This window comes from Meleagris gallopavo, chromosome 1 (assembly GCF_905368555.1).
Source record: "Meleagris gallopavo chromosome 1, MGAL_WU_HG_1.1, whole genome shotgun sequence".
In the NCBI taxonomy this organism is placed as follows: domain Eukaryota; kingdom Metazoa; phylum Chordata; class Aves; order Galliformes; family Phasianidae; genus Meleagris; species Meleagris gallopavo.
The window spans coordinates 66,549,239-66,570,534 of NC_139404.1; the positions used below are offsets into that span (position 1 = coordinate 66,549,239).

A 21,296-nucleotide genomic window follows, 5' to 3' on the forward strand; every position below is an offset into this window, starting at 1 on the left:
AAAAGCAGTTAATGTGAAAAGATGCTACTTTAAAAAAAAAACAAAAAACAAAAAAAACACATGCATTTGGGGCTGTGTGTATCATTTAATTACTTGTTGTGTGTCACTTCAAGCTAAGTAGCAACGTTAAGTTTTTACACAGTTTGTGCCAAAACAGATGGTGTCTTGTGCACTCGGTGAGTAATCCAGTCATTCCTTGATAGAGCCAGTAATGCCTTTTATTCGTACAGCCATCATCATCCTTACGAAGAGTTAGCATTGCAACATTGCCTAGGAGCGCTGGAAATGCAGGTGTTGGGGTGCCACTGGTAAGTAAGGGCTCTCGTGGTGAGGCACGTGTCCCTACTCAGAAATGGCTGAGTTTCACTGGGAAAAGGCAGCTGCATAAGTGGCTTATGCTTCTTCTCTAGGCCCAACTGCAAGAAACTGGTGGAGACGAATGGAGTGATAAATTCAACAGGAGATCAAGCAGTTGGTAAAGTTGCTCAGCCTCTTCTTTGTCTAGGGTTAAATAATTTTCAGCTCAAGCTGTGCCCATATAAAGTAACTTACAGAGTGTCCTGAGGTATAATAACATTAGGCTGCATCTTTCACGTTAACTCTGTGCTTCAGTAGGTAAATGAGCTTTTATGACTAAATGCTGCAGCTTTTCTTTTTTAAATCTCTCAACACTTAATTGGAAAAACTATATTCTCTTGCATTAGAACTAAAATATGAAAACCAGGTAGCTAATGTTAATGGATTTGGATTTAATTTTAAAAAATCCCTAGTTTTAGGTGACTAATCTTGAAACTGATTTGTCTAAGTCCCAATCAAATGAGTAGGCTACTGCTAAACTTGTAATTTCATGATATGTTTCTGGTGGGGAAATTAAGGCTAGTATGTTTAAAATATGACAGGGGACGACTAGGAGCAAGGCAAAATGAGAAGCGTCCTTCCCTACAGCGATTCATTAGCACCTATTCCTGGACAGAGTATGAGGACGACCATTCTGAAACTAAGTAAGTTCTACAGAAACGTCCTCTATGTTATGAGCTGTCAAATCAAATGCTTGATGGAGAAGCTTTGGAACTGTTGCTTGCTTGCTTTTAGAAATGAGCAGCTGGAATTGCCTGCTGAAATGCAAGAACAACTATCAAGAAAGGAAAGTACCTCTGAAAAAGGAAAGTGTCCATCAAAATGGAACCTGAAGTCAGCGTAAGTTTCTTTTGTTTTTTTCCCCCTCACGTGGTTGTGAGGTAAAGCAGTGGTTGGCTGTGGGAAGAGGAACCAAAGCTGTCGTTTTGAGTTTGGTTCTCAACACTGACTGCTGAAACAAACTAACCAGGAATGAATAACACCAGATGCCAGACTCACCTCTGAGTCAGGGATCCATTAGGAACCTTAAGTGGGAAGGTAATGGGGAGATAGATGGGAGCTTCACACTGCTATCCTACTTTGATTTACTACTCTGTGCTGGTATTAATAGCTGAGCTCTGAGCTACTGGGGCCATGTGACATCTACTCTCATTTTAAAAACACAAAAGAAGAACACCACAGATTTTTTTTTTTTAATTCCTGTGCCTGTGCAACACTTAGCAGCAGGCACAAACTGAGAGACAAGCAGTTATCACCACCAAATTCAGATTATTGCAGCTAATTTCTCTGGGTCTCCCAGCTCAAAGAGGGCTGTCCTCAAGAAGAATCCTTTCAAAGCCCCTAAATTTAAACTCCTGCCCTATAGGAAAGAATCATGTGCTCTGCACAGGAAAAACTGCATGGATATCCTAAGCTAAACCTTATAGTTTGAGCATTTCTGGGCAAGGAGACAATTGCATGCTAGCATGTAAAACTGAAAAGATAGCAGCAAGAACTATACATTTACTTTCTCTCTATTGTTGGACAAAGAATACATGTTCCCAATTTCATGTGGGAGGCACCAAAGTCCTAGAAAGCAGTGAAACACAGAATTTTTCACGATCTACAAGGCAGCATTTGTGATTCCTCTTCAGAATGGAGCACGTGGCTGCCTGAACTGGGCTTGTCGGTCAGGTGTGTCACCGAAATAAAAAACTTACTGATCTGTAGCACTGTGCAAAGCTCCTAGTGCAACAGAATCCTTGTCTGTCACCTGTGATAGTTAATGGTGTATGTGCTTTTTCAAATCTTGGTTTACTGTCTTGGTGAGTTATTGTGTTATTTTTTGGTTTGTGGGAGCTCTTGGTTGTTTTTTTTTTTTGTTTTGTTTAAGGATGAGGGTTGGGAGAGGAGTTGCAAATTCTGAAGAGGAATGGAAGGAACATTACATGACTTACTGTATTCTGCAGGTGCAATTTAGTGTCATCGTGGGCGTCCCATTTCAAGACTTCCTTTTCCAACGCTAACAAAACACTCTGGGTTTCCGTGTCCATCCTGGTACTGCTTGCTGCTTTTACAAGCTTCCTCACTGGGCTGTCTCTTCAACGACCAGCAGATGCAGCACCTGTAGGAACAGGGGACTCCTGGACTTCACTACAGCAACTGTTGTGGCCATATACAGGACTTCAACACAATGGACCGCCCCCAGTATAACCAAGGTTTGGACCTGTGTGAAGTTACACATCTGAGTTCTAGTTGACAGTATGAGAAGCTACACTGAGATAGGTAATATATTTAAGGTCATGGTTTGGGTTGTGGGCGTTTTGAGGGGTTTTGTCTTTGTTTTTTCATGACTTGAAAAATACTTTTTTTTCTTCTCATTCTGGCGAAAGTTAACTTTTTCAAGTAATGGGGGGGAGTCTTAGTTCTATTCAGGTTTAGAATAAAACAGGTAGTGATTTTGAACGTGGCTCACAATAAATATGACTAAATGGTTCAGCCACAAGAGAATAAATAACTTATTTTAACAAAAATGCAATGGTTACATTTTAGTCATTAAAGCTGTTCCAATAGTTTGAATAGAAAAAGACTGCAGACTTGAATTGTGACTTTATTGGAAGTTTTTGATAATAAAGTTTTAAATGAAAGCATGAAGTATTTAGGAGTATGTTAAAACTCTCATAGCAAGGAGCAGCTGATAGACAACATCAACAAACAGAAAGTTAGCTGTATTCACTTTATCAATTGCTGCTTTGCTGGCAAAATCTTTCAGCATGTGGTAGAGCGTGGAGTGAAATTCAGAATCTTCTTCTAGTTCCATTGAAAAAGCTTCACTGGCTTCAGTGATCTTCAGCTTCTGTGCTCTCTGACCATTAAACATGTAAAGAGACCAGTCTTCATCTTTGACAAAATCTGCTTTAAGATGCTCACTTACCTGATGCAGGAAAAAAATGGGCTGTAAGATAAAGCTGATAGGACTAATTCTAGTACATGTTTGAGTTTACTACAGAAAATCAGTGGTTTGTTGTTTCTGGTTTTTTTGAACTCTTAATGTAATGTTAGGGCTTTACCTAAATGACTGTGTAGAATAACATCAACACCAACTTATTCCATGGTTTGCCTCTGTAAATGGCAAGTATTGGTCACTGCCTTTCTTGCTGTTCTGACTTATACATAAAGAATAGCTAGCAGCAATGGGTATCATGTATTTCTTTTCTGCTTAGATTAAGTAGTGGGCTTAAAGGCATGTGACGTTCATACAAATATTAACCCAGGGGTGGGAGAACTTCTCAGCATTTCAACAGTATGTTCTGTACCTACAGCCAGAAATGGAGGTATTTCTCTGTCTGGGAGAAGTTTTGACCATGTGCCATTCAGTGACGAAACAAATCAAGTTGTGTGTTCCCTTCTTTATAGTACAGAACAAATGAGAACACCTCTGAAGCTAAGAAGCAGCTTCCAGGTGGTAATTGGATGGTAATTCAGGGGACCTTCTTATAGGTCACTTTATGAGAAATCAGCATCTACCTGTGTCTCCTAGCCTCAGCTAAAGCCCCAGTAGTTGACCTGTATCAGCTGTGCATCTTAGCACATTAGCAAGTGCCTTTGTTATTGAGAATTGTACCATTACAGCTCTCAGGCTTGTTCCTCACAAATGCACTTGTGAAGCAGGAGAGAAGCAGGCTTTGAAGTTCTGCTGAACACAGATGTGCTTGTTTGTTTTTTTGTTTTTTTTTTTAACCTAAATAGCTAACCTAAAATCTTAGAACTGATGTCCTGTGGATATAGATCAGGACAGGGCTTGAAGACTGAGACAGAAACAACTTCCATCATCTGTGCTTTTGTGTGGTATGTTTCTATACTGGTTTGTCCCTGGAAATTTGATCTAAAGCTACAAACCTTGAACACTACTTGATCTTGACCTGATTCCAGATTCCACTTGCTCCAGCCAAAAGCAAAAGCAGATGCAACTAAGGCCATTTGTTGATATGCCTTAAATTCTGTTAGGGGAGCCTGTAATACAAAATTAAAAAATATGCATCATTTTCTACCTAATGAAGCTTAAAAAAAAAAAAAAATCTTTAAGCAGATAATTGGCTAAGCTGCCACTCACATCTATGCCTGCTGCCTCTGTACAACTTGCTACATGAAAATGCCTACATGAAGAAGAGATGGAAGGAAAAAAAAAAGGCAAAACTGCTTGCACGCACCTTTTTGTTCACACAGACATACTTGTATGAATACTCTTCTGGGAAAATATTCAGACCAGACTTCTTCAAAACTCTTCTTAAGGTGACAGGGCACATCCATTTTCCTATCAAATGGGAAAGCACATTCTTCTCTCCCACCACTACTGCAGCCAGCATACATTGATTATCCTGTTGCATAAACCAATGAACGCATCTTATTGGTGAAAAGAGGTATTTTTCTGCTTCAGGCATCAACTATTTATTGCCTCATGGCTATTCTGGATACTGTCTACACTAGATATCACCTGATCTTTAGCTCTTAATTCACAGATCTTGCAGAAAGCCACTTTACTGCCCCATACTTACAATCACACTTACTTCAGTAACAGATATAATTTTAACCAATTTATATGTCAACAGGAATCTGAATAATTGTGCATAATTTGAACTTTTAGAAGGAATGAGTACCATAAAACATAGGTTGTTTAAAATGTTTTTATTTCTCTTGGCACAGTTTGGAGGGAGAGAAGCAATTTTTCAGTGCTGGTAGAGCAATTTTTTACTTTGCTAAAGTAGTATCAATATCAGAACTTTATTGGAATGTTGCACAACAGATGCTTTGTTCTGACCAGCTCACCAAAAATAATTTAAGTCACCTGTAATTTTGTTTGAATTAATGCTTGGAAATGAGGAGAATCCTTCCTTATTTTCAACAGAGAAGGACTGAAATTCAGATTCTTCTTGTAGAAGCACATATAGTTCTTAACAAGGCACAGCATGATTCTGTATTTATTTTCAGCCTACCAGTCTTTTATATAAAATAACTAAGTTACAGTACCTTAATTTGTATCTGAACCTCTGCAAAGACTGTAGTAATCACAAATACTGCTTCATCTGTACTGGTGGGTCGCAATTCCCATGCCTGATAGGGCATGTTGAGATGAATGTCCTGCAGAAATGCTATTGTATAAAAGGCATCTATCTCAAAAGTGATGTTTTCCTCCTGTGTTTCATATGTTATGTTGCTGATGCCATCTGTTCTCCACTGTTGGCCTTTACAAAAGAGAGGCAAAAAGAAAAAGCTGTACATTAAGAGCTCCTTACATTCAGAATGAGTTGAGAGAAATTCTCTTTACCTAATATTTTAGGGCAAAAGCTTCCCTTCACTTGATAAATGCAAAACTGGACTAATCTTGACATTAATACTGACATTAAAGACTCTCCTTAAACTCAAAAGAACAACATGTACTAATGTAACTATTGCTTTTGCTATAGTAACAGCAGTCTGCAATCTTATCTTCAACAGTAACTTCAGCCATCAAACTACCTTAATAGTTTCTGCCTATTCTGCCTAGATTTTAATAACTGAATATCGCAGTTGTTTTTAACTTCAAAATTTTGAAGTAACATGACTGTAGGTTAGGGATTAATTTGCCTCAAAGCTGTCTTCATCCTAGCAAAACTTGATTTGTGCTATAGAGGTGTCCTGCTGCCCCATTAAATAGTGCAGGTTTTTTCTATTAATATCAAAAGCCTCGAAGCAGTCCTTGACTACACACAGTGCAGGAGCAAAACAGAACCAAGAAGATACTTAAAATATTTCTTAGCTCTGAACTGGCTCTTACGTTTAGGTAGTTTTCTAAAAGATTCAAACTCAGGCAGAAATTCTATTAGCCAAACAAAATGAATTTATTTTAACTTGGTACCTGCAGGATCCCACCGGGCTATCACAGGCTCCTTCCAGTAGATCACGCTGTCAGGAAGTCCAAGTGTTATCTGAATTGGTGGATGTGTGGTATCTTCAGACTCTTCTGGGGGATACGGGTATACCTCCAAGCCACTATCAAGTAACTTTGACAAAATAGGAAGAGGACAGACAAAATGTTTTATCAGTCAATTCAGGCTCTTTCATTTTCTGAAGTCCACCTAACCACCTGTAGATCTTTATGACATGCAATTTAAAATTTACTTGTATAAATGGTGTGCTCATATTGCAAATTTCCAACAAATGTTTTTCCTTATTACATCCTTCTCCTAAAGTATTTTGCTAGACTTTTTACCAAGCGCTAACGTGAAACGCTACTAGTAGCACTTGGTAAAGGTTCTGCTGCAGTGCGTGTTTCCCTTCATTGCAACTACAGTGGTGGAAGCAGTAGGAGAGTTCAAAGGTCCACTGGTAGTCACCCTTCGTGTGCTCCATTGGCCCTTTCAGGCAGTGCTATGTGGTAAGTGAAGGTATTTAATAGAGCTGAAGTCTACAAAACAAACAGGGGCGCCTAGCAGGTAGAAGCCATGACAAGTTCTGTATGTCTGCACAGTGTCAAAAGGAATGAAAGAGGTCAAATGTGAAATGAGAGACATGAGAGCTTTGTCAGTCTGCTCCCAGTCCTGCTTTCTTTAACCTGTACATTCCACTTATTGTTTTCATTTTCACAATAAAAACTCTGGGAGAAAAAGACACGTTTACCATTTGTGCCCATTTGATCACAAACATCCTGTGGAGGCTGAAAATGGATTTGTTAAATGCTCTTACCATCTTTCCTTATGTATACTTTTCAGATATGAAAAATAAATTTTTCTTTTACTTCCCGAGAGCATTTTCCAGCACAACAATTTAAGTTATCTGTGTTAGCTGTGCTAGTGAGCAGGGACCAAGTGCACACCTTACTGTATGCACATTTGTTTATCTCAGCTGCTGCAAAAATTGACCAAGTCTAATTGAAAACATGATTTGTCAACTTTGGAACTTCAGTTAATTAATTGTTCAAGAGATCAACACATGTATAAACTGTGTGTATGCCCTGGTGCCAGCTCTAAGGAGTGGCTTAGGATGGCAGGGAAGAAGGCTGCACGAGATGCAGTGTTTCCTCACTTACCTCCACCACACTCCAGCTGTTGATTTGGTGGACCTGAGGTGGAAGTTGAAGCCCATCGATGTGGTACACTCCACCCACAGGGACAAACTGTTGCAAATCAACAGTGTTTTCATCAGTTATCATCTCCTCTTCTTCACTGGTCTTTTCCTGCATCTGTAGAATTTGAACTACATAATAACCAAGCAAAGTGAGTTATCGTGGTGCTTAACCTAAGCCACTGAAATTTCATGCTTCTGTTATTTTTTGCGTTTGCACCAGAAATCATGTGCTTAAAGTGCTTCCCCTTCTGTGGCATTTCAGCTCCACCTACTGGTGTGCCACATATCCATTAACAGCCGATCGAAACAGAAAGAGGATTGCTGGACCATGAAGAGCATTTCTTGTGTTTTAGTACTGAGCACTCCGAAGATTAATCCCTACTCACACTTTGTAGTCAACTCAAAGTGCTTCATACAGAAACGTGACAGAAACCAGTTGCATTACTAATCACAGAAGAATTTCACAGGTGTACAAGACAGTAAATTCTGGCCAAGTTCAGTAAGATTGGTGAGATGACAAATAAGGGAAATAAAAAAGATATAATGCAAGTACAGGCCACGTGCTGAAGGTGAAAGGTAGATGGTATTTGAGGAAAACAAAAAGCACTTAAGTGAAACAAAATTTTTAGAAAAAGTAATTCATAGTATTTTTTTATGTATAACAGATGTATAAATTCAAGTTTTTCCTCAATTAACTAAAAAAATAATAATAATAATAATAAAAAAATTAGATGGCATCGATACCATGGATAAAAATGCCCAGAAAAAAATCAAACACAAACCATTGTAGCAGATGTTGCAGAAGAAAAAAGAATGTTACCACACAATAATGTTTAAATGTCTTCTAAACAAAGCTATTAATTTTTCCAAGCTAAATTAACTTCTTAACACTGGTACAACTAAGTTAAATCCAGATAATAACCTGCAAAAGTTCTTGCTGTTTTCACTGCTGCCCTCTCCTACTTTCCTCTCTCCTCCCTTGGCTGCCTGTTGTCAGTGGATTTGTGGTAACTTAGTAGTGTCCTTTCAGACTCCTCCCAAAAGTGGCTGTGTGAGTTTGCCTATTTGCCATTTGTCTCTTTGTCCAGTTTTCTCCCTGTCTTTAGCAATCATTAACAGAAATGTCAACAAGACTCCCATTAGCACGACAGCAGTATAGTTACAAACTTTGTTCTATTCAAGTGGAGATCTGTATCACCATCCTTCCATATAGTCAGCAAGACATTGAGAATAAGCAATGTCATAGTGTTGCAAATAAGAACACAGTACCTTCTGGTGGTATATCAAAGCTTTCTAATTTCTTCTCACTTTCCTCTTCTGTCACCTCATTTATATCAGTTATGCTATTTGTATTTCTTCTAAAAGAAATAGCACTCTATATAAAAAGGAAAAGATTTTTAATTAGGTAGAGAGACACAATAAAAAAAGAGAGTATCACTTTGTTTAAAACAGTGGCTCAAAGAGAAAGAGTACAGCTCCACTCCTGCAGGAGCATTTGCACTCATCTTGCCACAGGGTTAAGGTTTTAGGACAAATCCTTTTTACCTACCTGAGAAAAATAAATTTTATTAAAGATACCCCTCAATTTTAGAATTGAACGTTTAAATAGAGATAAACATAATTGTTTCAATTGCAAATTCCACCTCCAGCATTTAATCCACCGTCAGCATTTAGTCAAGCATCCAATCTTTTTGTTAGCAGTGTGTGTACTCAAAACTAACATTTATGCTGACTTTAGAGCAAAAGAGTGCCGCAAAGAAAACTGAACCCAGTGTTCAATCCAAAGCCACACTGATAACTCTGCCAGAACCTCAGCTTACAGTCTCAGTCTGTGCCTTGCCTGCGATACTTACTCCCTCTCATACTGTTTTCTATTTCCAAAACATCACCTTAGATTTCCAGCCAAATTTCCAGCCCAGATATGATTTCATCTCTGGCATAGCTGACTCTTCTGGAAGCACAGCAATAAGCAAATAACAGTTCAGCACACACACCATGCATATGGAGGCACAGGCACCTCCTGTGTGCCACCGTGCGCCTGCCTGGGAGCAGGAAGAACACGCACCTCCTGACCTGGGCTGCGAGGGGAGAAGGTGTTACCCACATAAACATGGGGAGCTGAAGGCTGAGCCAGACAGGAGGAGAGACTGCAGTGGCTGAGAGAAGTGGAGGCTTCAGAGAGAACATGATAATGCACAAAAAAGAAAGAAAAAAAAATAGAAGCAATGAAATTGTAAGTAGGACTGAAAAACATTGGTGAAAAACTGCCAATGGACAAGTCTTGTCATACAAAAAAAAAACAAGAAAAATAGGATTCCAGGCAGTGGTCAAGTCACTTATCTGGAGGTCACTGATGATACCGAAAGTGGAAAACCCAAACCCAATAACAAAAAACAAAACAAAAACAAAACAAAACAAAAACAAAAAAAAACACAAGAAACCCCACAACACCAAATGCCATGACACTTCATTGAAGACTGCAAAGAAAGAGAATCCAGCAGTCAGAAACAGACTTTGAAAGCCCTCTAGTGGCAAAAAAATCAACATACAGGAACTGAGCAGGTAAACTGCTCAACCAAGCCCCAGTGAGCTCTGAATCCTATTGTGCATTCTTTTGATCTTCCTAATATTACATTCTTGCAATCATCTTATGGGGCTGCCAATTTATGGGATGCAGAATATATTCATCTTGATATACATCACAGACTGCAGCAAATGTGTGCCTAACAACCATCACTGCTTGATCCTGCTCATAAACTGCCGACCAAATGCCAACTCATGCATGCCAACAGACAACAACTGCTATGTCCTGTCAAAACTTCCCCTTCTACCATTTTTAGGTGGTCTTTGGTCGTTCACTTTTCCATCCCCTCAGAAGGTTCACGGCACAGTGTTAACACAAGTTGTCTTTACCCTTAGAAGTTTCAGAAAGTTGTACAGGGCACATTAAGAAGCAGTCACACGTCAGCTGGGTCTCCAGAGGGAACAGTGCTGTAGAACATCCTTTCATGAGCTGATTTACCTACATTTCTCTCGACAGGAAGCATTTCTTCTTCAGTAATCACTTTGGGCTCCTCTCTGGCTTCCTTTTCCTCTTCTGGTTTTCCTGCATTGTCTTGTGAATGCTGAGTCAACTCTTCGCTATCTAAGACTTCCAGTCTTGGCACTCTCTGGCACTGCAGCCAAAGTGGAGATATGTGGTCGTAGTGGGTGTGCAATATGCGAACAGCAATGCTGCTCACAGCCAGTGACTTTGGAAGATCAAATCCATGATGTGTGTCACAAAAGGCATGATTCTTGAATCTGTACGTAAGTTAAAGAAAAAGAAGTTCCCTAGTAAGATCAGCAGCGCTCATACTGAGAACTGAGTGCAAAGCATCATACACCACTTAGTAAGAAACTGAGACAGCTGAGGAAGCTGGAAGGCTGTAGAATAAACCCTATTCAACATGAAAACAGTTACAAGAAACTGGTTCTTGGAGTACTTGACTTGGTTAGACAAAGCCAAGTCTCAAAGTGAATTAAGAATTTCAACATGCTGTACCTTGCTTTCTTCTTCAGATTGGCCCAAATACAGAAAGTAACATTTTTATCCTTTATGACTGTCTGCATATTTCCGGTGTCAGAATCTTCATACATAATAGCTGACTACAAAGAAGAAAGCAGATGAAGTCATGTTCTCTTCTTACTTATATTACTTGGACTTACTTAAATCTACGCTGGAGTAAATTAAAAAAAGGACACATAGGAGCAAAAAATGACAGCAGACCAAGCTCAGCTAAGTTTTATTTATGTACTAGAACATGCCAGGTTATAAATTCAGATCTCTTTGCTAAAACTTTTTCTTCCTCAGACATCATCAACTCTGTCAATCAAAATATCACCAAATATGAGGTCTTACATCATCCCCTTTAATGGGACTGCCTGTCTTCATTAGTAGTTTGTTTCGTATTTCTCAGTGGAAGTTTTTTTTAAAAAAACAGTGTTTACTGAGTAATAAACTGTGCTTTTCTGCACAGATGATACTTTTTGTCAAAACTTATGACCCGCTTTTCACACTTGCAAATTTTTGTGCAGTCAGTCAACTTGTAATTCAGCTCATGGAGACAAAAGGAAACAGGTTTCATAGGGTGTTCTTTATTTCCAACATCTCCTAAGATCACCGTAATGCCTTAATGGTAGCAATTTCAAAAGGAAACCTAAGATTTTCAGAAGATTCAAAGTCTGGTAGCTGTTCCATACATGGTTTGTGTCACAATATAAGAAAGAAAACAAAGCAGAACACCAAGAACAACCATCACAGCAAAAAACTTGAAGCAAGATTTCCATGTGCTGCATATGTTACAACTTGGAAGCAGTAAATCTTACTTACTTTAAGCAGCTGTTCTGTCGCTTCATTGTACTTCTGATGAAGAAGATTCTCCAATTCCAGAATCGTTTCCTGGTATTGAGCTGTTTCTTTTTCAGTTATCTCACTTGGTGGTGTGTCCAACAAAAGAAACTGCAACTTCTCAATTAACTATAAGACATCGTATTGAGAAAAATATCTCTGTTTTGCCACCAATCCTGCCATACAGGGTGTTCCATCATAAAAACTGAGGCAGATTTGCTTCTTTTGCATCTAGACATATCTTTGTTGCAGAGATAATTCATCATATGTATTGAGATTGTACTAAACCAGCATAGAAGGCAACCATGCAAAATGCTGGAAACTCCAGGTCAAGTCTGCCTTCCTTCATTCCTCCAGCCCAATTCCTCCATTCCTCAACACGGAGATGTGAAATTTTAGCTTATAAAACAGACCGCATGTTGAACCAGTTTGTCATGTCTTCGAAGACACTTGTTGGCCAAAAATTAGGTTTAATGAAAAGCTTACAGATCTATTTTTGAAACATATTTTCTGCATCAATAATCTCAGCTTTGAAATCTAGAAAATATATAATACTGAGACATACAGCAGTTATGCTTTAATTCTGAGAATAGTCCTTAGTGTGAAGTTTGGGACTCCACGGTAACACTGTTGTCTTCCAATGCATGCCAATATCTGAACTTTTAAATGAGCGTGTAAGACTAAAAAATTCCTGTTTGGCTGAAGTTTTAAAGACATTGATCTATCACAGGATGCAATTATTAACACACTCTCTAGTAAAACTAAATTTCAAACCTCTTGATGGAATTTTTATTACTATTCACTCCCCATCCACAAATTATACCTATTCATGTTAACAGATGCTGCACAGAGAGAAGAATAACTTGCTTCACTTTATCTATATGACCTGTTTCTTGCTCAACAGCTGTCACAGTGAAATATTAACTCTAACTGGAAATATTAACTAATCTGTTCTGCTTAATGACAATCATCAGGAGCTGCTGTCAGCTATGAATGACATGGTAAGCAGATCACACATGCTACTGTTACATATTTTAACTGATGCTAACACTTAACACTTCAAAAAACACACCCAAAATGCTGTGACAATGTCCTATGTGCAGAAAGAGAAGAAAAACTGAAGAGTGTAGGGCTCCACATGGCAAGGCTCATAACTTGAGAGCAGATGAAGAGCAACAGTAAAATGATCAGGAGTACTGCCATTTTAAAACTGCCTTCAGAAAGAAAATGACAGTGGATCAAGTAGATGACAACATTTGTAAAACTACTATTTCAAGCTGACCACTGATGATTAAGGAAAACTTTATAATGCTTCTGTATTTGGAATGCCTTCTCATTACCACTGGAATTACAAAATGAAAATGTATAAAATGAGGAAGGAGAGGGTGTTAAATAAAAATTAACCCTCACAGAAATGAAGCAATCTCAAAAGAGACAGAAAGGCTTACCACAGTGGGCTGTGAACATTCTGAGGTCTATGAAACACTAGTAAACAGTTCACAGAACTGAACAGCATTTTTTAATGGGGTCTGAACCAAAATGGGGTCTGAAAAATACTGAATTTTAACAGTAACGTATTGATGCAAAAACCAAGTGGATCATTGCCTGTGGCAGTCTTGGTTCAATCAGACTACAGCCAAAAGTCACACTCTGCAGTTATATGTGAAACTCATTCGGTGGCTCCTGTCTTTTTAGGCTGCTGTCCCAAGTGCCATCTTCTTTTCCTCCAAGCTTTACCATCTCTGCTTCCTGCCCTCCTTCCCCTGGCCCTGGCCCCTGTTGCTCCACAGCCTCCCACGCCCTCTGAAGCTTCTCTCCTCCCAGCTCCACACCCAGAGATCTGGAGCTCTGCTTCTTCTCTCCCTATTCATTTCATTCCTGCAGTGTTGCCGTTGCACAGCTCTGTGCCACAGCTGCCCAGTGAGAGGCTGAGAAGCACTGCATCATCCATCTGCAGCCCCCTCAAATAGCAATGCTCCTGTTGTCTCTGCATGCCTCAAATGTATGGGGGAAGCAGCACCGCTTGTCTGACAGGGAGGAGAAACATTGTGCAAAGCAAAGGAGAGCTATCACTACAAAGGCATCTTACATACCACTCTTCTCTTCCCTGTGCTCTCCCAGATCTGCAACACTGAGAAAGACAACCAGACTATATTTTATGCCTCCCTTCCAGATTTGCCAGACTGTTTTCCCTCTTAACCTGAGGCATTGCAGTGCTACCACTCACTGAAAGCGTAGCAAAACAGCAGGATTATAACTAGCATTGCCACCGTCTTTAGATTTCACCTTTCACTTGGTCCCTATCAAGAGGTCCTTATCAGTTAAGAACGGCTGATCTACAGCTTCTCAGACTTGAGTGTTTAGAATTTTTCTCCAGAAACAAGTGCAGAGCAGGAAAGAAATGCTCAAATCGTGTTTGGGAGCCCCCAACACAAGAAGGACATGGAGCTGCTGGAGCACGTCCAGAGGAGGGCAACAAAGATGATCAGCTGGGGCTCTTCAGCCTGGAGAAGGCTGCCAGGAGACCTTATAATGGCCTTCCAGTACCTGAAAGGGACCTACAGGAAAGCTGGGGAGGGGCTTTTTATAAGGGCATGTAGTGACAGGATGAGGGGAAACTGTAAACTATAAGGGTAGATTTAGTCTAGAGATTAGGAAGAAATTCTTTACTGTGAGAGTGGTGAGACACTGGAACAGGTTGCCCAGTGAGGTTGTGAATGCTCCCTCCCTGGAATCATTCAAGGCCAGGCTGGATGGGGCTTTGAGCAACCTGCTCTATAGAGAGGCATCCCTGCTTATAGCAGGGGGTTGGAACTTGATGATATTAAAGGTCCCTTCCAACCCAAACCATTCTATGATTCTATGAAATGTATTGCACCATGAAAAAACAGCCACTCTTTTAACACTCTCTGACATCACCTTGACTTCCAATGGGGGCAAAGTGAAAATGCCTGTCTTTCAGTATCACATAATATTCTACTGATCTTATAGTGTAAAGTAAGGATATTTTCGCAGGACATGAAAGAGCTGTAGCTCTTCAGTATTGGATGGGAAACACAGAGGAGTGAGGAAGAAGTACGTCAGGAGAAAGACATGGCAGCAGGAGAGAAGGAATGGAAGTGAGCAACTGCTGTACGTTCTGCTTGGGTTGCAGTGTAAGAAATTCATGGCGTTCACAGAATCATAGAATCATAGAATCATAGAATCACAGAATGGCTTGGGTTGGAAGGGGCATTAAAGCCCACCCAGTTCCAAGCTCCCAGCTCTGGTCAGGATTGCTGCCCACAAGGTCAAGCTGCCCCAGGCCCCATCCAGCCTGGCCTTGAATACCTGCAGGGACCCTGTTAGCTGTTGGTGTGCTTGGAAAGGCCTACCGTGTTCCCTGCTGGCTCAGAAGAAGACAATATGTGGCAGATGAAAATCTTAGCATCCAGCAAGCATTGCAGGAAAGGAAGTTTAACATGCAGAACAAAAGCAGTCCAGCAGAAGTTGTAATACACAAGCAACTTTCACCCCCTGTTTCTAGCTGGCTCAAGACTTTTTAAAATGTAGATAGGATGGAAATGCTCAGTGTAGAAACATTACACAGAAGTCCCTTAAATACACAGCATGTTTAAAGTCTATAGTCTTCTTATTTATACTTAACAATAAATTTGTAATTAATAAAAAACAAAAATAGGTGAGGAAAAAAAGGAAGCTGAAAGTTATAACTGATTTCAGCGGAAAAAAAAAAAGGGGAAGAGGGTACTGATGAGCAGTATTAAGGATATGTTTAGTGATCTTAAACTGAAGAATACCACTTATATTTAACACTTACATTTAGCACCTGTTCTCCCTTCTCCATCACAAATTGAAGGTCCTTATTTTGATCTTCGCGCCATAAGTTCATGAAAGTATTTATTTCCTGCAGTACTGTTGGGTCAGGACTTCCATCACAAGCAATATAATGTTCCCACTACAGAAAAAGTATAAAAGAAAAGTAGATACAGGCACATGGTGCAAATGACTTTCATAGTTACGACAAGAAGGATTCTGAAAGGCAAATGTATTTAGTGATACATTCACACCAGTATCTAAACAGGACTGTAATGCTACCTGTACTACCATCATCATTATGCCAGAAAGAAATGGCTTATTTTCACAATAATGTGTTAAGATACTTCTGCTCCACTAACATTGTTCTTACTGCTGGCGTAAGCTATGGGGCCCTAATCACCCAGACAGCTTCCTCACTGTCACGTTTCTTTTCCATGTACAGCGAGTTATAAAAAGGAGAGTGAGCAGGGCAAATTCCTACCTTGGGATGGAACTTGAGAGGCAGTCATCGCACATACCTGAATTCAAGAAATGGAAGTATTCCTAGGTCCTATAACACAGACATAGCCTAAAGCCTCTGTGTTGTCTAAACTCTATGCCAGTGAACAGATCTTGAAAGCTTACCTTTGTAGAAGCTCTAAATTCTGTTTTCCACCTTTGTGCACACACAAACTTCTCTTCCAGTGAATTAAGTTCGGCTAGTTCAACTTCCCTTCGTTCTTGATCCTGATAAAATATTTGTATATCAAACAGAGGAATTAAACTTTTTTTTTTTCCTTCTTACGAGCATTTTCTATCAAAGAAAATAATCTGGGATATTTGAGTGAGCTACTATTTGAACAAATCCAAACGTTGCTTTTTTAAGAAGCATTCCATTTGTAAGGCTGCAGTAGTTAGCAATACGTTATTGTCATCACATAATTACTGCGCCGTATGACAAGCACCTGGCATATGACCGTTATCCTTACACATCAACAGTTTTCACATCATCATCATCATCCTAGAACTACCTCTAACAAGAGCTGATAGCAAATGTAAGCACACGTTGAAAGAAGAATGCAAGATGTTTTGTGGGGGTTTTTTCCTTATAATTTCTATGATTTCATTTTTTTTTCTTTTGTGTAAGGGAAGAACACTGTGTGAAGGACAAAGATGCACAGGTAAGAGTGGCTTTTACTGAAGAGGAAAAAACAATAAAGACCTCAAAACAGATGCAACACAAAATTTTGGGGAACATGAAAAAATTATCCAATTTAAGCTAGAGGGGAATTTTGATAAAAATAATTATTTATTCAAACTGGAGTATGACATATCCCCAACGTTAACGTATTGAACCACAATACCTTTATGTAACAAAACTACTTTGCTTTAGGGAATTTTTCTGAACCAAGCAACACTAAGGCAAACATTGCCTTAGAGAAAGAATACAGCACAGTACCACTACAGCACCATTTATATCTTGATTGCTCTTGTACTGTGCTTTATGTAAGCACTACCTCTTGGTTTACACCTTTCCAATTTTCAGTGGTTTGCTTTTGTGATTTTGATCTAGTGATGCTAGAAAATTTCCTTGCTTTCCAACACTAACAAAAAGGAAATTCCTTTTCATTCTCACACTGAATTGCTAATGTTTTACAGACCTTGTCACATGTTTAGAAATGGAATTAGCATTTTGCAGTCACTATTGCCTATGAACTAACTTTTGCCTCAAGCTTTTTCATATGCTCCCGTTCAATCCTCTCCTTTTCAAGTCTAGCTGCTTCTTCTTGTTCAGCTTGCAGTCGGGCTTCCTCTGAAGTTTGGGAAATACATCAAGAGCACAATTACATTTTATTAGAACCAGGCACATTATTTTCTTATTAGCTGTAATGACAAAACAAGTATAATAAGAAGCAGCATAGCTGATATTACCCAGAATCTTCCAAATGAGATTAGATAAACTCATTTGAATCACAGTACTAAAACCCACTACTACAGCACTACCCCAACCAGCCCATGACAAAGAAAGTGCAGAAAAGGATCAGCAGGCTGCCTTTTTCCCCTCAGAAACAACAACAGATGTTCCCTCTTCCCATCCCTACAGCTTGAGTAGGCCCAGGATCTTAATCCGATGTCTGCTGTGAAACCACCTGAGTGGTTCAGTTCCCAGCTACTCTTCTGCTTTCCTACATCCTTTGATGGAAACTCCATCTTACAGATGTTTATTCAATGAAATAGATGAGTTTTTAGGCATGTCTCAATGGCTGTCAGTTCTCCTTAGGATCAACAACTCTGATCACAGCTTTAACTGCCACGAGGATAGCAAAGGGGTAGCAGACACCCAGCTAGCTCTTGACAATAGGTGTACCCTGTCAGCCTTCTTTAAAAAAGGCCTTTTCAGAAAATTTCTCTTACCTTCTGATAATGAGGATTGGGAGAAGATAAACACAGAACACTGCATTTCCATCCCACTGAGAATATTTCAAAATGTAATGGTAAGAGAGGGGAAAAAAATCTAATTCTTCCTGACACTCTCATCCCCAGGCTCCTAATCATAGCAGAAGTAATTACAGGAAAAAGTATGGCTCTAACAGGAAAGTGAGATGGGGGAGGCAGTAAGAGGTAACACAGAATTTGACCCACACAAAAGAAGAGAAATGCATTTTTTGAAATACAATGTTAGCATCAGTGCATTACAGCTCAGCAGGTTAATTCTTTCTGTTTAATTAAAATAAATGACTGTGTCATCACATTCCTTGTAAATGAAGTGCACGGTACCTTCCTCTTTCAGCCTCCTTTCCTCCTCTTCTTTCTGTAATCTCAGTTTTTCAGCTTTGTCAACTTTGCTTTTTCCACTGGACTTAATGTTTGCAATAAATTAAAAGAAACCACATGTCAGTATTATTTAAATGCATTTGGGGAGGTATCAACCCTCTATAATTCTGCCCATCTAATGTGAACCCTGAATAAAGATTTTTGACTTCCTACACAGTCATTGAAGCCTCCAGAATTTCCATATACTCGTAAAAAATCTGCACCAGCAGAGGTGACCCACTGTTTCACAGCTGCTGTGATGGCATTGCTGCTAGAAAAATGTTGCCCATACGATTGTCATCTTTCATTGGCCTGAACAGATGAAGTCAGAAGGAACAAAATCCAGACTATATGGTGGGTATGTTAGGACAGTCCAGCCAAAATAGGCAGTGTGCTCCACAGCCTTCCAACTGCTATGGTGCCTGACATTATCACATTGCAAAAGAAAGGCTGTCTTCTCTGGCCTGGCTCTGGAAGTTTGAGCCTTCAGCTTAGTCAGTGTTGTGATTGATGTAGTGGTCAGAGTCAGTGGTTTGCCACATTCCATGAAATTCAGAAGGATCACCTCGTTCCTATCCCAAAAGACAATGTATCACTTTTACTGCTGAGGGCTGCATCTTGAACTTTTTCCTCAACAGGCAATTCACATGTCACCACTTCACTAACTGTAATTTTGACTCTGGCTTGTAGTGGTGACAACACATGTCATCGCCAGTAATGATGTGATCCAGGAAACTGTCATCTTTGGCCTTGTATTAGTTCAGTAGGTCCTGACAAACTTGCATTCAATGTTTCTTCTGTTACTATGTGAGCATTTGTGGGACCCCCTGGCACAAAGTTTGTGATATTCCAACACTGCCACCATTATTTTCAACACACCGAAGCAGATATTTAGCTCTGCACACAGTTCCTTGGTCGTATACTCTGTCAATTTGTGCAGATGAGTTGATTGAGATGTTCATTGTTTTGTGGTGTGCCACCTGTGTATGGCCATCCCGAATGTGGCTTGCCTTTCACATTATTCAGCAGCTGCCACTGCTGAAACGCACCACACACTGCCTCTCTGTGCTCACATCCACTGCTGGTCTCCATGAACATTAACCAAGTGCTGAATGTCAGTGGATGCCATTTTTTTCCATGGACAAATTCAGTGGCATCCCTTTGCTTCACATGCACTTTCATGTCAGACATCATTTTGTCATACTGTCCCTCTGCTGCCATCTGTCACATGGCAACAAAATGTAATGGAATATTGGCAGGAAGGTTTAACTTCTCCTGCCATACAACCAACATCTGCCTGACGTCATGGGCCAACACAATAAAATAGGAGGCATTACTTTCGGAGCAGCCCTCATATAATTCTGTGCTAGGTTTCCTGAATACAGAAAATTCAATATTACTTATTGAATAATAAGTAGATCTAATAAGAAAGTAGATGTTACAACTTCAAGTATTATTTTTTAGCAGTTAGTGCTGCAGTAGCACTGGATAATAAGTAACTGGGTAATGTGCAGCTTGATTCCACGTGAGTGGGTGACGTGTCACTGAGGAGGAGTGCTGAAGGCAGGTACTGCAAAGACAAGGCTCCAAAACAACAGCAATCAGAGACCACAAAGAAAACCACACACAAATCAATAAAAGACTACTACAGTGAGAGATGCTGGAACAAGATGATCTTTAAGGTCCTCTCCAACCCAAATCATTCTATGAAAAGGAAGGATGGGCCGAAAAATAAATCAACTTATGGAACTTGTGAAAACAAGGAGGCTGATTTTGTACTACAAAATGAATTCACAGTCCACAGTGTTGGCTGAGTGGGGCTGGGATTGCTATTGTTGTTTTTTTTTTTTTTTTTGTATAGGTGAGGAACAAAAAATTATATTCTGTACAGGCTCCAGAGCCTGGAGAAAACAAGGAACGACAGCAGACTAAGCTATAGCTGAAAGCAAAGCTGCAGATGACAAAAGAGAAGACATGAAAGAAAAGGAATGACTTACATCAGGTGGGGTATGTGTGCACTAGCTGAACAACAACATTCTGCTGCTGACAAGCAAGGGAAAGAAATTCAAAGAATGTGTGTTCGATTTTTCAAAACAGAGAAAATAGGGAGTGTGTATGAGTTCAGCAGTCACGACAACGTGAGGGGAAGATGCATCATCAGTTCAGGTAGCTACCCTGGATGTTTAATTTTGGAGAACTGAAATTAGGACCGTACATCCCCACTGGTGAGAGACAAGTGCTTACATGGGTTCAGTCTGGGAAGGTAACACGCATAACTATTTGGAAAGCTGTTCACATCACTTTGCACAGTGATAAATAAATGCATGAATGTGACTCGGGATACCAAGGCTATCAGAAAGCTCACACTGCTGGTGAGAGTTCAGTGCCCACAACATGCGCCCAGCAGGGTTAGCCTGAATCCTTTTACTTTTAAACATATTTGCATACAATAACGTCGTCACAACAGGCTTACTGTGACAAAAAAAAGTCCTTACAATACTGTTTTCGGATGCGCTGAATCTGGAAGTGACAGATGCTTTCTTCAGTTTCAGCATGAGGACTCTGTGTCTGTACTCACAGAACTGCCCTGGTGCATCACACAGTGAGCACCGCGGGGCGCGACGCGATCACCACAGCGCGCTTCCACCTACCTTTTTTTGCTTCTTTGGACCCTAAAAGTTTGGGGACAAAAAACAAAGGAAAGGAAGAGTCAGAGAACGGGGCACAGAGCACAAAAATCATCAGAAAAGCCGCCCACCCCGTCGCTAAATAACGCGACTACTCCGGAGCCAATCCATCCCCCGCCCGCCCTTACCATGGCGCCGCTGCGTTGCCGTGGCGACGGCCAGAGCTCTCC

The 21,296-nt window shown here is 40.0% G+C and overlaps 2 protein-coding genes across 2 annotated transcripts in view; one reads left to right on the forward strand and one right to left on the reverse strand.

Moving 5' to 3' along the window:
• Positions 1–5,269, forward strand: part of IRAG2 (inositol 1,4,5-triphosphate receptor associated 2) — a 38,958-nt gene extending 33,689 nt beyond the window's left edge. The window contains exons 35-39 of the mRNA XM_031555277.2: positions 231–308; positions 411–475; positions 900–1,001; positions 1,093–1,197; positions 2,307–5,269. Coding sequence (XP_031411137.2) covers positions 231–308; positions 411–475; positions 900–1,001; positions 1,093–1,197; positions 2,307–2,550 — 594 coding nt within the window. The 3' untranslated portion in view covers positions 2,551–5,269. The remainder of the gene's footprint in view (positions 1–230; positions 309–410; positions 476–899; positions 1,002–1,092; positions 1,198–2,306) is intronic.
• DNAI7 (dynein axonemal intermediate chain 7) lies at positions 66–20,928 on the reverse strand. The gene is given in 16 exon segments (XM_019616805.2): positions 66–426; positions 2,295–3,271; positions 4,237–4,350; positions 4,548–4,715; positions 5,365–5,579; positions 6,233–6,377; positions 7,403–7,569; positions 8,710–8,815; positions 10,467–10,743; positions 10,985–11,088; positions 11,813–11,959; positions 15,648–15,785; positions 16,271–16,372; positions 17,347–17,438; positions 18,404–18,503; positions 18,505–20,928. Coding segments are annotated over 15 exon segments (2,187 nt in total). The 5' UTR covers positions 18,541–20,928; the 3' UTR covers positions 66–426; positions 2,295–2,995.
• Positions 20,929–21,296: the final 368 nt, after the last annotated feature.